This window comes from Chionomys nivalis, chromosome 17, assembly GCF_950005125.1.
Source record: "Chionomys nivalis chromosome 17, mChiNiv1.1, whole genome shotgun sequence".
Classification (NCBI taxonomy): domain Eukaryota; kingdom Metazoa; phylum Chordata; class Mammalia; order Rodentia; family Cricetidae; genus Chionomys; species Chionomys nivalis.
In genome coordinates this window covers 34,329,047-34,351,674 of record NC_080102.1, presented here as the reverse complement: position 1 = coordinate 34,351,674, position 22,628 = coordinate 34,329,047, and the positions used below count along the sequence as shown (strand labels likewise).

The following is a 22,628-nucleotide window of genomic DNA, read 5'->3' as shown; positions in this document are numbered from 1 at the left end:
TTAGAAAACTGTTAACTTTTTTTTTTTTTTTTGGTTTTTCGAGATAGGGTTTCTCTGTGGTTTTGGAGCCTGTCCTGGAACTAGCTCTTGTAGACCAGGCTGGTCTCGAACTCACAGAGATTCGATCCGCCTGCCTCTGCCTCCCAAGTGCTGGGATTAAAGGCGTGCGCCACCACCGCCCGGCAAAACTATTAACTTTTATAGCAATAGAGAAATAAGAGGCACAACTAAAATCAGAAATGAAAGTGAAAATATTTTCACCAAACTTATTTGTTTGTTTGTTTGTTTTGTTTTTTGAGACAGGGTCTCCCTACTTAGTTCAACGGTATTTGCTGGATGTGAACAGAAGGGGGAGCTGAGGGATGCTCAGAATCTTGTCCTGAGCCAATGGGCAAACTCTAAGTGCATCCTGATGTCTGGTGTCCTAGAGAGGACAGGTAATTCTTGCTATACTTCAGTGCCTATGTAGCCATATCACCTAGGAGCTCTCCTAGTCCATCCACAAGGTCTGGGTTCTCTGCTCCCGTTACTTCCTCCATAGAAGTGAGGCTAGTAGATCTGTCGCTCTGTTTTCTTGTTCCAGTCAGTCTCCTCTGACTTGGTATTTCTTGTTTCAGATTCCAGTACTGAGGAGACGCTGTATTCCCAGGAGCACGTTTCTGACAAATCACAGACAGCAGTGCCAGACGGCTGTGTTGGTGATGTTTCTCGGTCTCCAAAGCTCGAGGGTGCTGTGATGAAGTGTTAGGAAGAAACTGGAATGCCTCTGAAGGTGAGAGCCTGGTACAGCCCCTCTACTGGGAGGGAGACGGCACACCAGTGACCGTGTCCCTTAAGGGCCCCTTAGGGGAGAAAGGTCTGATTTGTAATGGTTTTGACAAAAACTTCAGTTTGAGCCCAAGTCCATTAGTGTGTCAGGGAATCTCTGCAGAAGAGAGGCCACATCCACACTACACTCCAGAGAACTTTCAGCACAATAGAGACCTGACTGGCCAGGAGGGGCTTCCTGTGCTTGAGAGCCCTCTCATATGTACTGGGTGTGGGAAAACATTCAGAGGAAACCTTGGCCTTGTTCAGCATCAGGGAGTCATCTGTTCAGAATGTGGGAAATCTATTAGCCAGAACTCTGTTCTTAAAAACCACTGGCAACCTTACCTAAATATGAAAACCTTCAGCCAGAACTTAAGCCTTAAACACCAAAAGTCTCCTGTGGTTGAGAAGCCTTATGAATGCAGCGAATGTGGGAAGGCCTTCAGGTGGAGCTCAAACCTCATCCAACATCAAAGAATCCATTCTGAAGAAAAGCCGTACGCATGCAGCCGGTGTGGGAAGGCCTTCAGGCGGAGCTCACACCTCACTAAACACCACAGAATTCACACTGCTGAGAAGCCTTTCGAGTGCGATGAGTGTGGTAAAGTCTTTAGCCAGAGTGCACACCTCCGGAAGCATCGGAGGGTTCACACCGGGGAGAAGTCTTATGAGTGTAATGACTGTGGCAAGTCATTCAGCCGCCTCTCGAATCTCATCAAGCATCAGAGGGTCCACACCGGAGAGAAGCCTTACTCGTGCAGAGACTGTGGGAAGGCCTTCAGCCAGAGCTCCAGCCTCACCCAGCACCGGAGAATCCACACCGGAGAGAAGCCTCACGTGTGCGGTGAGTGCGGAAGAACCTTTAGTTACAGCTCTGTGCTCAGGAAGCACCAGCTCATTCACACCGGTGAGAAGCCGTACAGGTGCAGCGTCTGTGGGAAGGCCTTCCGGCACAGCTCAGCCCTCGTCCAGCATCAAGGTGTGCACACTGGAGACAAGCCCTACGAGTGCCACGAGTGTGGAAAGACCTTCAGCCGGAGTTCCAACCTCATCCTTCACCATCGAGTCCACACTGGAGAGAAACCTTATGAATGTACTGAGTGTGGGAAAACCTTCAGCCAGAGCTCCACCCTCCTTCAGCACCAGAGGACCCACAATGGGTTAAAACCGCACGAATGTAACCAGTGTGGCAAAGCCTTCAACCGGAGCTCCAATCTTATCCACCACCAGAAAGTCCACACTGGGGAGAAGCCCTACACGTGTGTTGAATGTGGGAAGGGCTTCAGCCAGAGCTCACATCTCATTCAGCACCGGATAATCCACACTGGAGATAGGCCCTATCAGTGCTGCAAGTGTGGGAAAGCCTTCAGCCAACGGTCAGTCCTCACCCAGCACCTCAGCCTTCACACTGGCCTGAAGCCCTATGACTGCTCTGCTTGCGGGAAGACTTTCAGCCAGCGGTCCAAGCTGGTTAAACACCAGTTAATTCATACAAAGGAGTAGCCTGGGCCAGGCGATGGTGGCGCACGCCTTTAATCCCAGCACTCGGGAGGCAGAGGCAGGTGGATCTCTGTGAGTTCGAGGCCAGCCTGGTCTACAAGAGCTAGTTCCAGGACAGGAACCAAAAGCTATGGAGAAACCCTGTCTCAAAGGAGTAGCCTGGAGGCTGGGAGGAGGAAAGCTGGGCCTTGGTTCCTCTCGGATTCTTCTGGCCCTTGTTTCATTCAGCCTTCCCCTTCCTAGACTTGAAGCCAGGCTCACTGATTTTTATGCCCAGCTGCCACAAAACCTGGAGCCCTCCTTTGAAACATCCTACAGGGGTCCCTTTTGCTGTTGCTGCCAACTCGGGACCTCTCTCTGCATTCTGTTGTCTTTCTTTTTTTTTTTAAGATTTATTTATTTATTATGTATACAGTGTTCTGCCTGTGTGCATACCTGCACCCCAGAAGAGGGCACCAGATCTCATTACAGATGGTTGTGAGCCACCATGTGGTTGCTGGGAATTGAACTCAGGACCTCCGGAAGAACAGTCCATGTTCTTAACCGCTGAGCCATCTCTCCAACCCCTAAAACTTTTTTTTTTTTTTTTTTTTTTTTTTTTTTTTTTTTTTTGGTTTTTTTTGAGACAGGGTTTCTCTGTAGCTTTGGAGCCTGTCCTGGAACTAGCTCTGTAGACCAGGCTGGTCTCGAACTCACAGAGATCCGCCTGCCTCTGCCTCCCAAGTGCTGGGATTAAAGGCGTGCGCCACCACCGCCCGGCTCTGTTGTCTTTCTGATTTGGAAACAGACTCGTGCTGACTAGAAGGAAAACATGACAAGACATCCATGTTCACAGCTTATTCTTGTAATCTAAAGGTACAGAAATAGGTCATGTGACCTTTGGCTGGAAAGAACCTCAGTAATTCTTTCATCTAGCATTAGTCGTAGGGGATGAGTTCTGATTTAGTATTTACTACTGATATTTTGTTTACAACTGAACGTGAGGGTCCAGTTGCCATCTTCACTGGCGGTGTTGGCTCTACGTCCTTTCCCTCCCATCCTGTACCTTAACCACCTCCTCCTCCTCCTCCTCCTCCCTGCCCTGCTGTGCCTCAGGCCCAGGCTCCGGCTTCAGGTCAGATGGAGCAGGACCCAGAAGCAGCTCTCTTCATAGTGTGTCTCCTCCCCCACAGGCTTCCAGGCCATCTTTCCACACATGTATCCACCATCGTTTTCGGAGTACATTCTGTTCTGTCTCAGGCAGCCCAGATATCCAGAAATGAGCTCACTGGACTATAAGAGGACTTCTGGTGCTTAGAGAAAAGCTAGCTTCCTTGGGAACTTGTGAAACCCTTTCCCATCTGCCCAAAGGAGCCACTTCCCTTACCTCTGGCAGAAGGGACATTTGGCTCTGAAAGACAAGTACCTGTGGCTGCAGATCAAAGGCCTGGCTCCCTCCGTCCCTACTCAGTTAGTGGTTGTTCTACACTTCAGAGACCAGCTCTCTTACACTCCCCACTCCTGATGTTCTCACTATTCTCTCCTCCTATGCTCTGTTCTCTCTCTCTCTCTCTCTTTCTCTTTCTCTCTCTCTCGCTCTTTTGCTCTCTCGCTCTCTCTCCCTGTCTCCACTGTTCTCTCCCTCTGCCCTAACTCTGGTCGTGTCCTGGCTGCTGCATTCTCTTTCTCTCCACTCTGGACTCCTCCAGATGCCTCTGGATATTTTCTCTCTCTCACGCACAATAAAATCCTTACCCTAATAACGGAGCTGTCACGTTGGCAGTTTCTTTATTGTGCCCCCTTGAATACATCTGCTGCTGCTGGAAACCCCACACCAACTGGATGCTAGGATGATCCTGGATATTTGGTCTGCCCAAGACCCAACACTTTCTGGGTACACACACACACAGGGTATGCGTCACTAACATCTTCATTCTCCCAGAGCTGTGCTTCTGTGCACTCAATCTGGCAGCTGTAATTGCAGCTGCAGGGGATCTGATGCCCTCATCCAGTGACAGTGAACTCAAATATGCAAACACACACACACTTTAAAATAAAGTAAAAAGCACACACAAACTTTAAATCAAAGTAACAATGGTTGCTCCATCACACAAATTCCAACCTGGTCCACAAAGTCTGGATTTGAGAAGGCTGTTCTTGTTCCTAATCTCCATTTCCAGACGTTAATCCCAAACCACCATTTGTTTATTTGGTTTTGTTACCCACACCCCCGAGACAGGGTTTCTCTGTGTAACAGTCCTGGCTGTTCTGGAACTCTCTTTGTAGACCAGGCTGGTCATGAATTCAGAGATCTGCCTCTGCTGGGATTAGTGTACAACACCACTGGGCCAAACCACATTCTTTTGTTTGTTTGTTTGTTTGTTTTTGTTTTTCGAGACAGGGTTTCTCTGTGGTTTTGGTTCCTGTCCTGGAACTAGCTCTTGTAGATCAGGCTGGTCTCAAACTCACAGAGATCCGCCTGCCTCTGCCTCCCGAGTGCTGGGATTAAAGGCGTGTGCCACCACCGCCCGGCCCAAACCACATTCTTTAAAGAATAAAAGAACACATCTAGCAAGGTGTCGTGGCAGATCCCAGTGAGCTCAAATGAGTTCCAGGACAGCCAGGGCTGTTACACAGAGAAACCCTGTCTCGAAAAACCATAAAACAAAACAAAAACCCACATCTAATAACCAGTTAAAAATAATAAACCCTCCCTTTTGTTGGGTATTCTGTCACAACAGGAAGACAAGTAACTAATACAATTAGAGAGATAAAAATGAAACCATAATAGAGGGGTGGGATCCAGTGCAACTCAATGGGAGACCCTGTGTTTAACGTACAAGGGTCCCTGAGTTGAATTTCCAGCAGAGGGTATGTGTGCATGTGAGGCTAGAGGGCCATCTGAGGAGCCATCCGCCTTGATGCTTTGTTTTTTTGAAAAGGCTCACGGCAGCCTGACCTTGCCAATTAACCAGTCTGGCTGGCCAGAGAGGCCTGGACATCTGCCTTGTGTCTGATATCTGTCTTGGGATCTGGGATTACAACTTTTTTTTTTTTTTTCCCACATGGGTAATAGTGATCAAACTCGGATCCTCGGGCGTGTGCAGCATGTTGACTGCTGTATCTCTCCAGCCCTAGAATAACTCATTTTTAAAGACCGCTTATACCAAGTGGGGCAAACACAAGCAGCAACTGGAATAGTCATACATTGCTGAGGCTAGAGGATATGCTGCTGCTGAAGATGAAAGACCGGCGGTTCCTTACACGGCTAAACACATGCTATATCATAAACCCAAGCAGCCCGAGTCGACCTGATGGGTTCCAGGACGAGTCCTCCTGGCTGCCTGACCACTAGGACAATCGCTAGAATACAAGCACGAGCTTGGCGGAAGTGACCGAAGCCCCCCTCGAGTAGAGGGGCCGCAGGGAGGGGGCGAGGCGGGGAGGCACTCGGGTTTGTAGGGACAGTGGGAGCCGGCTTCCGCCGCCGCCGCCGCCGCCGCCGCCTCAAAGAGCAGGCGCGGTCTCTCTAGGCGCCGCGGAGGCCTCGGCTCTCAGTGGTCCCGGGGCGCAGGCCAGGAGTCCTTTGGCAAGAAAAGCCAGAGGCAAGGCGGAGGATCCGACCCTCAGGCGCTGTGGTTCAGGACTGGGGGTGGGGACAGGGGCGGGGTCCCCTGGGATTGACGGCTGCGCAGACCGGACGGGACGGCCCCTTTGTCTTAGGGAGCTGAGAAAGCAGCCACAGGGCGAAAGGTTGCAGCAGATGGTGAGTGGCGTTCTGTTGGATGCGCGGGACCCTCTCCTTCATCCGCACCCAAGCTCCGCGTCCTCACGTGCGCCAGCCCTTCCCCCGATGGATGCCTGCGGCCCGGCTGCTGCCCCCAGGCCGCACCCTCTGCCCCAGTCCCTCGGACCCTCCAGGCCCCTCTCCCCTGGACCCCACACAGTGGTTCCCGCCAGCCCGGCTCGGGATGGATGGTTCTGATGTGCATAAGCTTTTTTAGTGGCTAGTTAATTTGGTTTAGCTTGGGATTCGGATGAGGTTTTGTGAAATTAACCGCGTCCCAGACTGCCCTGGAAGTCCTGGGTTCGCACGATCCTCCCTGCCGTCAGGTCCACTCACTGTACAGGGTTTTAAAGTCACATGCACGGTCTTACCGACCGCGCAAACACCCTTGTGGCATCCTCAGCAGCTGAGGCTGTTTCCTGTCAAAGTGAAGGTGCCCTGCCCTGTTCCACATAACCCAGCTTCTTGAACTTATTCTGCGGATGCTCTCTTGTTACTTTGCAATAGCCCCCTTTTAATGGGTGACAACAGCTTCTCTAACGTGGCATTTTCCTGTTTAATTTTTATTTTATGTGTATTTGTGTTTTGTCTGCCTGTGTATCTGTATAGTATGTGCATGGCTAGTGCCAACGGAGGCCAGAAGAGGGCATCGGGTCACCTGGAACGGGCTGTGAGCCGTCACATAGGTGCTGGGAATCGAATATAGGCCCTCTGGAAGAACAACCTGTGTTCTTAACCCTTGAGCCCTCTCTCCGGTTCCCGCATTTAAATATTAACAGAAAGTGATATTGCCGGGAAAAGAGGATGGCTCAGTTGAACACCTGAGTCCAGATCACCAGAACCCACCTTTTAAAAACTGGATGTGCTTGTTATGCCCAGATCCGCGAAGTACCCAAAAAAAGTCCCGTATGTAAAAGCAAAGAGTCTTTTTCTACACAGTTTACAAACTCGGACTCCTGGTGTCCAACGTGTTGGTGAGAGCCCCTAGCTCAGGTAGGGTTGGGTTTTTATAGCAACAAAGGTGGGGGAGGGTGGTGAGGGATTTCTAAGGTTCGGGATCCCAGATTGGCTGACATTTGTCTAGGGGTGTCCTGGTGAAAAGCCAATGTGTGTGTGCTGACAGGTGATCCTATCTACAATTTTTGGAATGTTAAGAATTTCCTTTGGATGGTCTGTTCCTGGGTGGTGCCTAGGTAGTCCTAGTTTGTGGTCTTTCTTAGAACCTGGCATTGCCTTAGGGAAAACTACTGAGACTCAGGCCTCTATTGAGCTTGTCATGGCTGAGGTTGTCCTCTGGTCTCCACATGCTTGCTGAGTTGTGGGTACAATAATTGCCTTGTATGAGGGAGGTGTAGTATTCCCTAAGATCAGAGGACATTAGACAGAATGACCACTGAGCCATCTCCCCAGCCCACAAGGATTCTTTTACATGCCTGCCCAGTGTCCTGTCAGTGAGAACACAACGACACTGGGAGGGATTTCTGGTGTATCTTTCTAGAATAATTGGAAGCAAGTACTACTGCCGGTGCGTGTGAACACTCCTGTTATTAATATAGCAGGAAACCTCCTGTGGGCTTTACCACCTACTAGATAGATGCTTCTGTTTAAAGCTGTGTGAGCATCAGTTCTGCCACGTTGCACACTGGGAATTTCCATGTGGGGGACACAGAGAAATGGCATGAGGTTAATAGGCTAGGGCTAGTAAGCCACCTATGCCATCCTATGCAGAGGCCAGTCCCTAGGGTGTTCTTGCCATAAAGATGTTTCCATTCTCAGTTGTTTCAGATTAACCAGCGTGTGTTCTTTTTGTGTATATTAAAATACACACTTGCCTATATGTCTTTTTACTCCATTGAAAATGTCTCCTTTGGGCCGTGGTGGCGCATGCCTTTAGTTCTAGCCCTCGGGAGGCAGAGGCAGGGGAATCTTTTCTTTCTGAGTTCAAGGCCAGCCTGGTCTACAAGAGCTAGTGCCAGGACAGGCTCCAAAGCTACAGAGAAACCCGATCTCAGAGATAGATAGATAGATAGATAGATAGATAGATAGATAGATAGATAGATAGAAAATGTCTTCTTTGGTTTATTTGTTTGTTTGTTTTATATAATTTTTGTTTTCCAAAGGAAGGTTTGTAATGATCTGTTCTGTTTCTTTAAGAGACAAGCCACCCCCACTCCCTTCCCTGTCTGCTGAGGCAGGCAAATCTTCCTTCCTGGTTGCAGCTGAGTCTCTTCCTTTTCCGGCTCTCTCCCAAAGAGGCAGCTTCTGCCTCACCCCACTTCTTCCCTTCCCCCTTCTCTCTCTCTCTCTCTCTCTCTCTCTCTCTCTCTCTCCCTCCCTCCCTCCCTCCCTCCCTCCCTCCCTCCCTCTCTGCTCTTCTCCTCTTCTCTCTTCCCCCTCCATAACCCACTAAATAAATATCCAACCTCACTCTACATGGCATGCCTATCCATGTCTCTGTCTCTCATCCACGGCCTTCAGAGACCTGCAACATCGTTTCGTGGCATGCTCATCTGTCTGTCTCTCTTCGTGGCCTACTGCACACACTTGGGGAACTGCTCCATCCCTGCCTGGGACTAGCTGTCTTGGGATCCACTGCTGCTGCTTGGGGACCTGCAGCATTTCTGCCACTGCAGTTACTTGAGGATCCACAGCATTTTTATTTAATCCATTTCAAGGTTTCTCTGTGTAATAGCCCTAGCTATCCTGGAACTCACTTTGTAGACCAGGCTGGCCTTGAACTCACAATGGTCCACTTGACTCTGCCTCCCCAGTGCTGGGTTTAAAGGTGTGTGCCATCACTGCCCAGCTGGGCGTTTGTTTGTTTGTTTGTTTTATGGGCAAATTATTTCTATTATTTTGGCTTTTTGCTATGCTTTAAAGGGCTTTCTTATTTCAAGATTATTTTCTAAATAGCCTGGTTTTGTCTGGTAATTTTTAAAGTAATCTATTTATTTTTACATGCATTGATGTTTTGCCTGCATGTACGTGCATGTGAGGGTGTAGGATTCCCTGGAATTGGAGATACAGACAGTTGTGAGCTACCATGTGGCTGCTAGGAATTGAACCCAGATCCTTTGGAAGAGCAGACTATCACCATAATTTGTGCTGTTCTTTTTACTAGACAGTATGCAGAGAATGTCCCAAGCTAGAGAGTTAATGTCGTCTTTTCCCTTTTTTTTTTTTAAAGATTTATTTATTATGTATACAACATTCTGCCTCCATGTATGCCCACATGCCAGAAGAGGGCACCAGATCTCAGTACAGATGGTTGTGAGCCACCATGTGGTTGCTGGGAATTGAACTCAGGACCTCTGGAAGAGCAGCCAGTGCTCTTAACCACTGAGCCATCTCTCCAGCCCATCTTTTCCCCTTGTTGTCACACACACGCTGAGAGCCTAGTGTCCTCCAGTTTTCCCCGTATGTAAATCTAATCAGATTGGTAATAACACCTTGTCCATCAGTAGCAAACCTTGCAGCAGGCCTGTGCTGAGTGCTCTCTTCTTCATGCCAGCTCTGTGAAGCCATCAGTGGAGTGTATCACCTCCCAGACTTACAGCCATGGTGCCACCAACCCAGGAAAGGCTACCAAGCTGACCACGTATGGTCCCGATGATGTGCACATCTCTCTTGGACTTAGTCATGGTTTAGAATATAGGAACATCTTAACTGGGTGGTATTGTGGGAAGCTGCTTGTTTGTTTCCAGCTTCCCAGACTCCCAAAATAACCACTCAAACTGTATTAATTAAATCACTGCTTGGCCTATTATTCTAACTTCTTATTGGCTAGCTCTTACATCTTAATTTAACCCATTTCCATTATTTTATATTTACCACAAGGCTCGTGGCCTACCAGTAAGGTTCCAGCTGACAGCTCACATCTTTCCCCTCCGGTGGCTACATGGCATCTCACTGATTCCGCCTTCTTTCTCCAAGCATTCAGTTTAGTTTTCCCCACCTAGCTCTGTTCTGCCCTGCTGTAGGCTCAAAACAGTTTCTTTATTCATTAACCAATAAAAGCAACACATGTACAGAAGGCTCTCCCATACCAGGGCGGTGGTAGCACATGCCTTTAGTCCCAGCACTCAGAAGACAAAAGCAGGCGGATCTCTGAAGCATGATTAATAAAAACTCAGGGTCAGAAACTGGGGTTCAACCTGAAGATCTGAAAAGCAAAACAGCCAACCATTGGCTCTTGCCTCGACCTCAGTCTGAAATGGTGATCCTGCCTCCTGGAATCTCGGAGACTGTGTCTGAGAGCTGCCACCCCGCCCTCTCCCCCCATTATATTCCTCTCTAGGTCTGGGATTAAAGGTGTGCATCACCATCATTAAAGGCATGCACCACCCAGTTTCTGTGGCAGCTAGTGCGACTATTGGGATTAAAGTTGTGTGTCATTGAGGCTAGTGGGATTAAAGGTATGTGTCATTGTGGCTACTGGGAGTAAAGGTGTGTGTCATTGTGGCTACTGGGATTAAAGGTGTATGTCATTGTGGCTACTGCGATTAAAGATGTGTGTTACCATAATCTGGTCTGTAAGGCTGACCAGTGAAACTGTTTTACTCTCAGATCTTAGGCAGTCTTTATTTTTTAAAATACATTTGAAATTCCACCACAGATCTCTCTGCATTCGAGGTTAGTCTGGTCTACAAGAACTAGTTCCAGGAGAGCTAGGGCTGTTACACAGAGAAACCCTGTCTCAAAAAACCAATAATAATAATACAGGAACATCTTATGCCTGCTGTCTCCATTCTGCATGTGCTCTGTCTGGTGGCTACTAGCATCAATTAAATCTTCTCTGGTAGATGTGTGACTAGCATGTGGAAGAGCCATGTTAACATGTGCCGGGACACCGTCCCACAACCGATTCGATCTCTGCAGGTCACTCGCTGTCTGAAGGCCTGCCTGATTTACCGTCATGTTGCTGGATGGCCTTCTTCAGGAAATAAGCGAAACGCTCCATGTCCCCCTTGCTGGGAGCAGAGGGTGTTTGCTCTGGGTTTATTTTCCCAAAGGGTCTGAAGTGTGATATCACGGTTGCTTTAATTTTGCCCATTGATTCCACAGTGCAGCAGCAGGGTAGTTCTGGGAGATAGAGAGAGCAGAGGCCTCCCATTGGAGTGAAGGAAGTATGAGCCAATGAGTTAGAGTCTGTTAGTCCCTGGAGGTCACAGAAGTTGCAACAGCCAACAGTTTCTAGGTCTGCCCTATAAGCCTGGAGACCGGTCAGGAGGTTCGAATGCAGTTTCTGTTTTCATCATTTGATCCCTGCCCAGGTGTAGTCAGGACGAGAGGCCAAATAACCATCATCCTGTCAGGGTTCCAGGGAGCCAGAACTGCTCATGCGGTGAAGGTCAGCTTCTCATGTAGGAGAGCATAGAGATGCCACCCAAGCGAATGAAGAGGTTGGTGCTGGAGGGAGGCACTCTGAGGAGGTCTCACTGAGGGAGAGCAGTGCTAATAGACGGGCAGTAGGCCTGCTGCCTGCAGGAGACAGTGACCAAGCACTGACATGAGAGTTTACCATGTTGCTTCGGGGATCAGCAGAGGTGACATCCTGTGAACACGGTGCTCTCCTGAAAGGAAGAAAGGGTAAAGACCACATGGGGTGAATCTGCACCTGCAGGAGGCAGCCGCTGCCAGAGGACTGGGAAAAGGGAGAAGGGACAGTGTGCACCAGGAGGAATTAGGTGCAGGGGCCAGAAAGCAGGAGGCTGAGCACTGTATATTTAATCTTATCCCATCTGGATTCCAATATTACTAAATGAGGGTGACTTCCACTGAGCTGAATATTTAATCTAGGATTGTGTGTTACATATTCCATCTGGATACAGATGTTAGTAAATGAGGGTGGTTTCCACTGAACTGAATATTTATTTAATCTAGGATTGTGTGTTATATATTCCATCTGGATACAAATGTTAGTAAATGAGGGTGGTTTCCACTGAACTGAATCCTAAAGCCTGTCATCTTTATTATCTATTGCAGGGTGGGGGCATGTTGACGACAGCTTGTGAGAATTGGGTCTCTCCTTCCACAAGGTGGGTAGGAGGATTGAACTCTGGTCTCGGGCTTTGTGGAAAGCCAACCATGCAGGTCATGATGCTCACAGTGTTTGTTTGTTTGTTTGTTTGTTTGTTTGTTTGTTTGTTTGTTTTGACAAGATCTCACTATGTAACTCAACCTGGTCTTTTCTGAGGATCCTCTGCCTCCACCTTTCTGAATAGCTGGACCTACAGGGGAAAGGATCTATGATCAGCTTCCATTTCACTATCAGAGAACCAGAGGCCTGAAAGGATAGATTATAACCCGAAAGGATAGATTATAATCTTGCTCCCCATTTTTTCCAGTACCATCTGCCATTGGCTGCAGCCTTGGCTCTGTCACTGTTGTAGATGCCCCCACCCAACACTTGAGAAGACTGAACCCATCTGCTACAGGCTCGCTCTCAGATTCCTCTTTCCCGAGCCTCTTAGCTGTGTTAAACATCTGTCTATCAAGGTGTGTCCCCAGGACCCCACCACCACCAAGTGGTGAGACAAGACATCCTTCAGGTCTCAGACCCTCTGGTACTCCAGACTCAGCTCACGCATAACCATGCTCAGACCTGTGTTGCCCGTCCATAGACTGAGCCTTTCCGCGTCAGAGCACAGAGGCTATCTAAGACTAAGCAAGGGCCCGAGCCTGTGGTTTTCCACAGAAGTAGATGACCCGCTTCCCACTTTGGAGGGAGTACTTCTTGGGAGATCGCATGGCTTAATGCCTCTAGGTTCATATGAGCCATATGAATGCCTTGAGTATAGAGCATGTAGGGTCCTGAGGAGCTACTGTCCTTGTGAGCAGGCAGGACCATAGGCCAGGCCAAGGTGAGCCAGCCAGCAACCAGTCTTCACTGGCTCCCCACATAGATATGATCAGTCACTCATGGGGACCCAGTGGTCTAGGCTGTGAAAGACTGGAACGTTTAAGTCCTTAGAAAACAATAGGTAGGCCGGGCGGTGGTGGCGCACGCCTTTAATCCCAGCACTTGGGAGGCAGAGGCAGGCAGATCTCTGTGAGTTCGAGACCAGCCTGGTCTACAAGAGCTAGTTCCAGGACAGGCTCCAAAACCACAGAGAAACCCTGTCTCAAAAAACCAAAAAAAAAAAAAAGAAAAAAGAAAAAAAAAAAGAAAACAATAGGTAGATGCTTAGAGATCCTTATCATTCTAAAGATTATTTTATTTTCATATGTATATATAACAGACCATAGAGGCCAGAAATAAGCATTAGATCTCCTAGAACTGAAGTTGGGCACAAACCTGGGTCCTCTGCAAAAGTAACAAGTACTTTTTTTATTTTTTAGATTTGTTTGTTTGTTATTATGTATACTGTGTTCTGCCTGCATGCCAGAAGCAGGCACCAAATCTCATTACAGATGGCTGTGACCCACCATGTGGTTGCTGGGAATTGAACTCTGGACCTCTGGAAGAGCAGTCAGTATTCTTCACCTCGGAGTCATCTCTCTAGCCCCTAATAGTAGCAAGCACTCTTAACACTAAGCCTCTGAGCTCTCTCTTTAGCCCCACTTATATTGAAAAAAGGGGGGAGCAGGATGTGAAGCGCTGCCTGGCCTAGAACTTACCATGTAGGCCAGTCTGGCCTTGAACCCACAAAGATACCCCAACCTCTGGCTCCCCTGTCAATTTTCAAGTGGGATTTTCCCTTACTAAGCCTACTAGATGGGACCAGCCCAGGAACCAAATGTTTGCTCAGGACTCTGCACTAGAGAATACCAATGTGAGTGTGGGCCTGGGGAGGCAGAGCAGAACTACAGGGGCTTCAGCTCCTTGAGTCTCACTTCAGCCTGCCCTTCCTTGCTTTGTTTTGTTTTGTTTTGTGAGAAAGGGTTTCTCCATAGGTTTGGAGCCTGTCCTGGAACTTGCTCTGTAGACCAGGCTGGCCTCGAACTCACAGAGATCCACCTGTCTCTGCCTCCCAAAGTGCAGGGATTAAAGGCGTGGTCCACCACTGCCCAGCGCTCAGCCTGCCTTCCACTGACTTTACCTGACAAGGGGACACCCCCTCCCCCGGATGTCAGGATCTGTGGAACTGGACTCTCATGTGTTCTCGCTTTCTCAGCCCCACAGGATCCTGATTCCTCTTGTCCTTCCACACCTAAGACACCAAGATGGCAGCAGCTGGACTTCTGCCACTGCCAGCTGGACCTCAGGTGAGTGGTCCCAAAAGCTTATTCAGTGGCTTGACCAAAGCTCCTTCTGTGCCCAAGCAGTCCGTGTATCACTGCCTCTCCTGAGTTCAATCACTTCTTCCTACTGAGCTCAGGTGACTCTTTGGGGGCTGCTACCAGTCCCCCACGGCACATGTACTACCTGTCAGGTGCGAAGTTACTAAAAAACCCGGCCATTCCAGGTCAAGGTGACCTTCGAGGATGTGGCTGTTCTGCTGTCCCAGGAGGAGTGGGCCCGCCTGGGCCCTGCTCAGCGGGGCCTCTATCGGAATGTGATGATGGAGACTTACGGCAATGTGGTCTCACTAGGTAAGGCTCCTCCATGGGCTCCGTGGGCTCCATGTGTCTCAGGTCGGGGGTTTCCCAGAGATGGGGCAGCTGCTGGGAAGAAGGGGACTCGGGGCAGACAGGTCCTGAGGCTTGCTCACCTCAGGGATTCAGCTCCAACAAAATGGAAGCTTTGTTCTTTTTTTGTACCCACATGGAGCATGGATTAAGGGAGTATCTTAGCGAATATTGTATAATCCAGAGGCTTCCCTCCTCATGAGCAGGACTCCCAGGATCCAAGCCTGTTGTGATCTCCCAGCTGGAGCGAGGAGAAGATCCATGGGTCCTGGATGGGCAGGACACTGAGTCGAGCCAGGGCCTGGGAAGTGGCCACTCCGGTGAGTGAGGAGAATTAATCCTGCTTCCACGGAGCCGCTGATGGAGGAAGCTTCCATTGGTCAGGGGAGGGCTCTTCCTCTGACAGAGTGTCCCCAGACTGGAGGGCCTGCGCCGAGCAGTAGTCCATGAAGGAAGCGTGGATGGGGGGTGGGGAAACTACATGGGAGGTGAGCCTCGGTACAGAGGAGGGCGACAGGGTCGCTGAGCCCTGAAGAGGCAAGGGATGGTTTTATTTTTATGGTGTTTTGAGACAGGGTTTCTCTGTAGCTTTGGAGCCTGTCCTGGAACTCACTCTGTAGATCAGGCTGGCCTCGAACTCACAGAGTTTGCCTGTCTCTGCCTCCCAAGTGCTGGGATTGAAGGCGTGCGCCACCACCACCCAGCTTGGGTTACTTGATTTAGAACAAGGCTCTTAGTATAGAAGGGGAATTTTTCAACCTGATACTCATGGTGAAAAGTTAGAAGTTTGATCTCGGTTATAAAAGAATCTACTATCCCCTGACCGTGAATATTGTACTGAAGTCCCATGTATTATATAAAGCAAAGTTTAAAAAGACAACAAAACTATAAGAATTGAAAGAGAAGCCGGGCGATGGTGGCGCACGCCTTTAATCCCAGCACTCGGGAGGCAGAGGCAGGCGGATCTCTGTGAGTTCGAGACCAGCCTGGTCTACAGAGCTAGTTCCAGGACAGGCTCCAAAGCCACAGAGAAACCCTGTCTCGAAAAACCAAAAAAAAAAAAAAAAAAAAAAAGAATTGAAAGAGAAAAGTATTGTTTGAAGTTTATATGATTTTTAACTTGGAAAAAGAGATTGATATTCATAAGAGAATTTAGCAATATTGTTAGATAATAAGTCATTTATATTATCAGCAATAGACAAAGGTATAAATAAATATTAAAATTATGACATATATAATAGCATCAGATAGTTACTTGGGATGATGATGAGATGGCTTAGTAGTTAAGAGCATTTGCTGCTCTTCCAGAGGACCTGAGTTCAGTTCCCAGCACCCACGTGGCAGCCCACAAGCCTCTATAACTCCAGTTTCAGCAGATATTACACTCTCTACTGGCTTCCACACGTACCAGACACACAAGTGGTACACAGACATACACGCAAGTAGAGAACACTCATACACATAGAGTAAATAAAAACTATTTTTAAATGAAAGCCCCCGGCCGGGCGGTGGTGGCGCACGCCTTTAATCCCAGCACTTGGGAGGCAGAGGCAGGTGGATCTCTGTGAGTTCGAGACCAGCCTGGTCTACAAGAGCTAGTTCCAGGACAGGCTCCAAAACCACAGAGAAACCCTGTCTCGAAAAACCAAAAAATAAAAAATAAAAAAAAATAAATTAAAAAAAAATAAATGAAAGCTCCCAGTTCAGAATGTCAGCATCCTCTTGGATCTGCAGTTGGGCTCAACACACTCAAGTCGCAGGGTGGTCTTCTTTGTAGTTTTTTTTAATAGTTTATTTTTATTTTATGTGCATTGACATTTTACCTGCATGCATGTCTGTGTGAGGGTGTCAGATCTTGGAGTTACAGAGAGTTGTGAACTGCCATGTGGGTACTGAGAATTGAACCCTGGTCCTCTGGAAGAGGAGTCAGTGCCCTTAACTGCTGAGCCATCTCTCCAGCCCCCCTTCTTTATACTTTTAGTCTTTTCGTGGAAAATAGGCTTAGTCTGCCCAGCATAGCCACTCTATTTCCTGCCCTAATGCCGCTTTCCCTGGGTGTATCAAGAACCCTCGTCCTTATACTCTGTCACCTTGTGGGCTTGGTGCTTACCACATTTCTTGCAGAATGTCCGGTGGGTCTTAGGAACGTTCACCATGTTGGCATGGTGTTATTAGCACAGAAAGAGAAAAGAAAGACCAGTAACCATAAAAAAAAATTTAAGTTACTTGGGAAAAATTGTAACAGGGAGAATGATATGACGTGATCTTCCAGGTCCAACCTGAAAGTCTGTGTTTACAGTTGCATTAGATGAAGAGTCCCTGACTGCAGGTAACATCAGGGTCTCAGGAAAGCCACAGCCATCCTATTCGTCCTGGATGCGCTCCTCGAAGTGGGAAGAGATAACGTAGCAACAACTATACTGGTTGATTGATTTCAGTGTTTCATTCAGTGTGGCCATTTTCCCCCTAAGAATTATCCTTCCGGGGCTGGAGAGATGGCTCAGAGGGTAAGAACACTGGCTGCTCTTCCAGAGGTCCCGAGTTCAATTCCCAGCAACCACATTGTGGCTCACAACCATCTGTAATGAGACCTGGTGCTTTCCTTTCCAGCAGTACATTGTATGTTTAATAAATAAATAACTCTTAAAAAAAAAAAGTACAAAAAAAAAAAATTATCCTCTCTTGCCAGGCAGTGGTGGCACACGCCTTTAATCCCAGCAGAGGCAGGTGGATCTCTGTGAGTTCGAGGCCAGCCTGGTCTACGAAGGCTAGTTCCAGGGCAGACTCCAAAGCTACAACCCTGTCTAAAAAACAAAAAACAAAACAAAACAAAAAAATCTCATTATCCTGAAATCCGATCTCCTCTGAGAAATAGTCACGTGACAGCCTCAAAGGTCCTGACTTTCCAGGACCACAAACAAGAGGACACAGCATTACGTCACAGAAATCTTGCAAAGAACTTTTTTTTCTTTTTCCTTCCCTTCCCAAGCTGAAGTGAACCTCCTGCCTAACCTTTCTGAGTAACCAGGACAAGTATGACTGGCTTTGCAGAGCAAGCCACTGACTGTGACCATAGCAGACTCGGGGGGGGGGGGGTAAGAGAATTTTCAGATACTGCCGAAGCTGCCTATGGAGGTCGGCCATAGGGGATTGATAGATCCTCTTGACGAACCTTCAGGCTTCCTGGGGAGGGAAGAAACAAAACAGATTCTCTAGGAGAACAGAAGCATCTAGTTACTCCATAGCTCAGGCCACAACCGAGGGTGACATGCATGTGCTGGACTGGAGAGATGGCTGAGCAGTCAGAGGTGACACATGTCGTTAACTTGGGAGGCAGAGGCAGGCAGATCTCTGAGTTCCAGCCCAGCCTGGTCTACAGAGTGAGTTCTAGGACAGCTAGGGCTACACAGAGAAACTTTGTCTCAGAAAAACAAATAAAAAAGAGAACTGGCTGCTCTTGCAAAGGACCTGAACCCACGTGCCAGCTTATAGTTGTCTAACTCCAGCTCCGGGGAGTCAACACCTTTATGCAGACATACATGCAAGCAAAACATCAGTGCATATAAGACAAAGTAAACCAAAAAGGACTGCTATAGCCTCCCTCGTGTTGGGGGCCAGTGCGTGCATGGCCCACCAGTTCACTCCAACGAGTGAGAACACCTAGTTCTTTGCTATCCTGACATAGAAGGGAATGGAAGAGGAAGCGCTGACGCTGTACTTGCCTGTGGTCCTGGCCTCTGCAGCAAAGCTTACTAAATCTGTACTTTGCCCCAAAGTTGTTGATCCCACTGGTCCTTGCCAGAGACCCTTGTATGTCCTTTACAAGTGTGAGACTTTCGGAGTTGTAAGGTATCTCTGCAGATAAAGGTAAGCAATGCAAGCCTGGAAGCCTGAGTTCAATCCCCAGATCACACATAAGGGCTGGAGGGAGAGAACTGAGTCAGAAAAGTTGTCCTGTGACCTCCCTGTGCACACAGTCCGTGTACTGCCCCCAGCCCCACCCTGCATGCGCACACATTTTAAATTTACGTCTTCTGTGGGGCTTCCTATCCTAGGCTGTCCATCAAGTATGACAACCCACTCAGGGAAGTCTACAGATGAGACCGTGGAGAAGTGGGTAAATGGTGTGGGACAATGGCCTGTATTCTGTCAATTATATTTTAAATAAACGCTGATTGGCCAGTAGTCAGGCAGGAAGTAGAGGTAGGGCAACAAGAACAGGAGAATTCTGGGAAGAGGAAAGCTTGGTTGGCGGTTCTGACCTAGCCACAGAAGAAGCAAGATGTGACTGCCTCGCTGAATAAGGTACCCAGCCACATGGCTAACGTATACTAGAACAATGGGCTAATATAAGTTGTAAGAGTTAATAAGAAGCCTGACCTAATGGGCCAATCAGTTTATAGTTAATGTAGACCTCTGTGTGATTTCTTTGGGACTTAACAACTGCGGGAACCGGGCAGGACAGAAAACTCAGTCAACAGAATGGCACCCATGTGGACAGCTGCATCCACATAAAGCCTGAGAGAGCTTGGGAAGTGATTCTAGACATAAAATAATAGAGTTGAGCATGATTTATTGATAGCAGCACTTTCTTGGGCTGTGCTGGGCTCTGCTTGCTAGAGGCAAGTGCTCTCATTTAAGTACTGAGTTCACAGTCCTCCTGCCTCAGCCTCTCAAGTGCTGGGAATTAGAGGCATGTATCACCCATCCACTACCCCAGTGAGTGTTAACCTTTTCATTTTGGATTTGTTGTTTCAGAATGGAAAACCAAGGAAGAAAACCAAAACACAAACTTGAACTTACAGCCATTGATCTCAGACGAAAAAGCAGTGATTCTGGGGGAAACATCATTGAAGAAGACTAATGAAGAACATTGCAAAACAGAGCAGAACATCTGCCCAAATCCAGCCCCTATTGGCCCCCATACTGCCCAGGTATCAAGTCCTAGTGTCCCACTTGCTCGACACCAGGTGGCTCCTAGCGGAGAGAGACCCTATATATGCATCGAGTGTGGAAAATGCTTTGGTCGGAGCTCTCACCTCCTCCAGCACCAGCGAATACACACTGGTGAGAAGCCCTATGTCTGCCATGTGTGTGGGAAGGCCTTCAGCCAGAGCTCCGTCCTCAGTAAGCACAGGCGGATCCACACCGGTGAAAAGCCCTATGAGTGCAACGAATGTGGGAAAGCCTTTAGAGTGAGCTCGGACCTTGCCCAGCACCACAAGATCCACACGGGAGAGAAGCCTCACGAATGTCTGGAGTGTGGGAAGGCGTTCACTCAGCTCTCCCACCTCATCCAGCACCAGCGGATCCACACGGGGGAGAGGCCGTATGTGTGCCCCTTGTGCGGGAAAGCCTTCAACCACAGTACTGTCCTGCGGAGCCACCAGAGGGTGCACACTGGAGAGAAGCCTCATGGGTGCAGCGAGTGCGGGAAGACATTCAGCGTGAAGAGAACTCTGCTGCAGCACCAGCGGGTCCACACCGGCGAGAAACCCTACACCTGTAGTGAGTGTGGCAAGGCCTTCAGTGACCGCTCGGTGCTCATCCAGCATCACAACGTGCACACCGGGGAAAAGCCGTACGAGTGCAGTGAGTGCGGCAAGACTTTTAGCCACCGCTCCACCCTAATGAACCACGAGAGGATTCACACGGAGGAGAAGCCCTATGCGTGCTACGAGTGTGGGAAGGCCTTCGTTCAGCACTCGCACCTCATCCAGCACCTCCGGGTCCACACCGGGGAGAAACCCTATGTGTGCGGCGAATGCGGGCATGCTTTCAGTGCGCGCAGGTCTCTGATCCAGCACGAGAGAATCCACACAGGTGAGAAGCCTTTTCAGTGCACAGAGTGTGGCAAAGCCTTCAGCCTGAAAGCAACTCTCATCGTGCACCTCAGGACCCACACAGGCGAGAAGCCCTACGAGTGCAATCGCTGCGGCAAGGCATTCAGCCAGTACTCGGTGCTCATCCAACACCAGAGGATCCACACAGGAGAGAAACCCTATGAGTGTGGGGAGTGTGGGCGTGCCTTCAACCAGCACGGGCACCTGATCCAGCACCAGAAAGTACACAAGAAGCTGTGACCCATGGCTGTCAGAAGCCCAACTTAGAACCTGCACAATACATGAACAGCTTTCCTCCCAGTTCTGGTAAATCTGCAGGACCTTTCCCTGGTGGCTCAATGTCACAATTCCTTTTCCTTCTAGAGAAAAACATTCTACTAGTGTTACCTTTCTTTCCCTAACCATCTTGAGGTTATATTGGTGAATCCTATAATTGTGGATATTGGTAAAGTTAGCCATATTTCTGTCTTTGATTATTTGACATGAATCAGTTTATTGAAGCAGCTGAGAAGACAGACTATATTGACATTTCAAATGGAGTTCCTTGTCTTACTAGCTTCATAACTTTCCTGAATGCATCTGGTCATTCAAATGTATTTAAATTTACAATGTTGGACTATTTTCAGTTCTTAACTTTTCTATTGGGGGGAAGGGGGTACTTTTAAAGGTCTCTGTGGAGCCATGGATGTCCTGGAACTCTCTGTAGACCAGACTGACCTCAAACTCAGAGATCCACATGCCTCTGCCTCCCTACTGCTGGGGTTAAAGACATGTGCCAGCACCACCCAGCTTATTTTTGGTATTTATGAAACACTTAAGTACTATGTGTATAAAACCTGATAACCTGAGTTTGCCTTCCAGAACCCACAAGGTGGGAGGAGAGAACCAACTCCCACAGGTTGTCATCTGGCTTCCATGTAAGATCCAAGCAAGAGTGTGTGATATGCACACACATAGATAAAACTAATATTTTAAAATATTCTTATGAAATATTCTGAAATGGCAGCTCTAAGTGTTTGGAAAAGGAAAAAGATACATTAGTGAGAATTTATGTAAACTGAAAGAAATTGTTTGGTGTCTGTCTCATCTGTCCTGATAAAACACCATAACCAAAGCAACTTAGCAAAGAAGGGGTTTATTTCACTTCCACATCACAGGAAGTCAAAGCAGAAACTCCTATACAGGCCATGGAGTAACACTGCTTATAAGCTTGCTCCTCATGGCTGCTTTCTTATAAATTTCAGGTAGGATCCACTCACACACCCCTGTTGGTCCTGTGGTAGTAGCATCTATTCAAGAGCTCTAACCCTGCCATAAGGTGCCAAGCCTTGGTTTCTCTCCAGGAACCCTTCAGCCCTAGGGCTTCTACAACTGAGGCAGCATCTTCACTGGCCCTCAGTGCCAAGCCTCAGCTTGAACCCACACATGCCTTCAAAACCCGTACCACACATCAGAGTTCAGTTGCCTGCCTCAGGACCACAGCCTCTTTCTGGATGCTAACCCTGAGTAGGCAAACACCTCCCAGGTGCCACCCTAATGGTGCTGATTACCGCATCCTCCTCACACCCCCCCGCCACACACAGGGTTTCTGTGTGACCCTGTTCTGAACTCACATTGGTGACCAGGCCTGCCTCTGTTGGGATTAAAGGCATGCACCAATCTCTTAATCACAACTGATTAAAGCCCAGCTGAGCCAGATTATTCCAGCAAAGATTCACTTTAATGGTTATAGTATATTGGCTGAGTTCCTTACTCTCAGCTGAGCAGAACAGATTCTTAACTGAATTACCACCAGCATGGTAGTATATGCCCATAGTCCTAGCAAAGGCAGCCACAGCTACATAGTGGAATCCTGTCTCAAAACAAGTACTACTCCCATTTTCTTTTTTCTTTTTTTGGTTTTTTGAGACAGGGTTTCTCTGTGGCTTTGGAGCCTGTCCTGGAACTAGCTCTTTTAGACCAGGCTGGTCTCGAACTCACAGAGATCCGCCTGCCTCTGCCTCCCGAGTGCTGGGATTAAAGGCGTGCGCCACCACCGCCCGGCACTACTCCCATTTTCTGAGTTCCCATAATAACTCACAAAGCCCTGAAACCTCGGCCATCTTCTAACCCACAATCCTCCCACCAAAATGGTCGAC

At 48.5% G+C, this 22,628-nt stretch overlaps 2 protein-coding genes across 3 annotated transcripts; both read left to right on the top strand.

Moving 5' to 3' along the window:
• The first annotated feature begins 326 nt into the window (after positions 1-326).
• Positions 327-2,786, top strand: Znf16 (zinc finger protein 16). The gene is given in 3 exon segments (XM_057792329.1): positions 327-437; positions 618-722; positions 725-2,786. Coding segments are annotated over 3 exon segments (1,719 nt in total). The 5' UTR covers positions 327-412; the 3' UTR covers positions 2,314-2,786.
• Positions 646-21,494, top strand: LOC130888937 (zinc finger protein 250). 2 transcript variants are annotated; one of them, XM_057792331.1, is made up of 6 exons: positions 646-772; positions 12,062-12,114; positions 14,194-14,284; positions 14,485-14,611; positions 14,854-14,967; positions 19,406-21,494. In XM_057792331.1, the coding sequence occupies exons 3-6, from the start codon at positions 14,243-14,245 to the stop codon at positions 20,728-20,730; spliced, it is 1,608 nt and encodes a 535-aa protein (XP_057648314.1). In that variant the 5' UTR covers positions 646-772; positions 12,062-12,114; positions 14,194-14,242; the 3' UTR covers positions 20,731-21,494. The 2 variants fall into 2 exon arrangements, with proteins under 2 accessions (XP_057648314.1, XP_057648313.1); XM_057792330.1 differs by lacking the exon at positions 646-772 and adding an exon at positions 5,938-6,055.
• Positions 21,495-22,628: the final 1,134 nt, after the last annotated feature.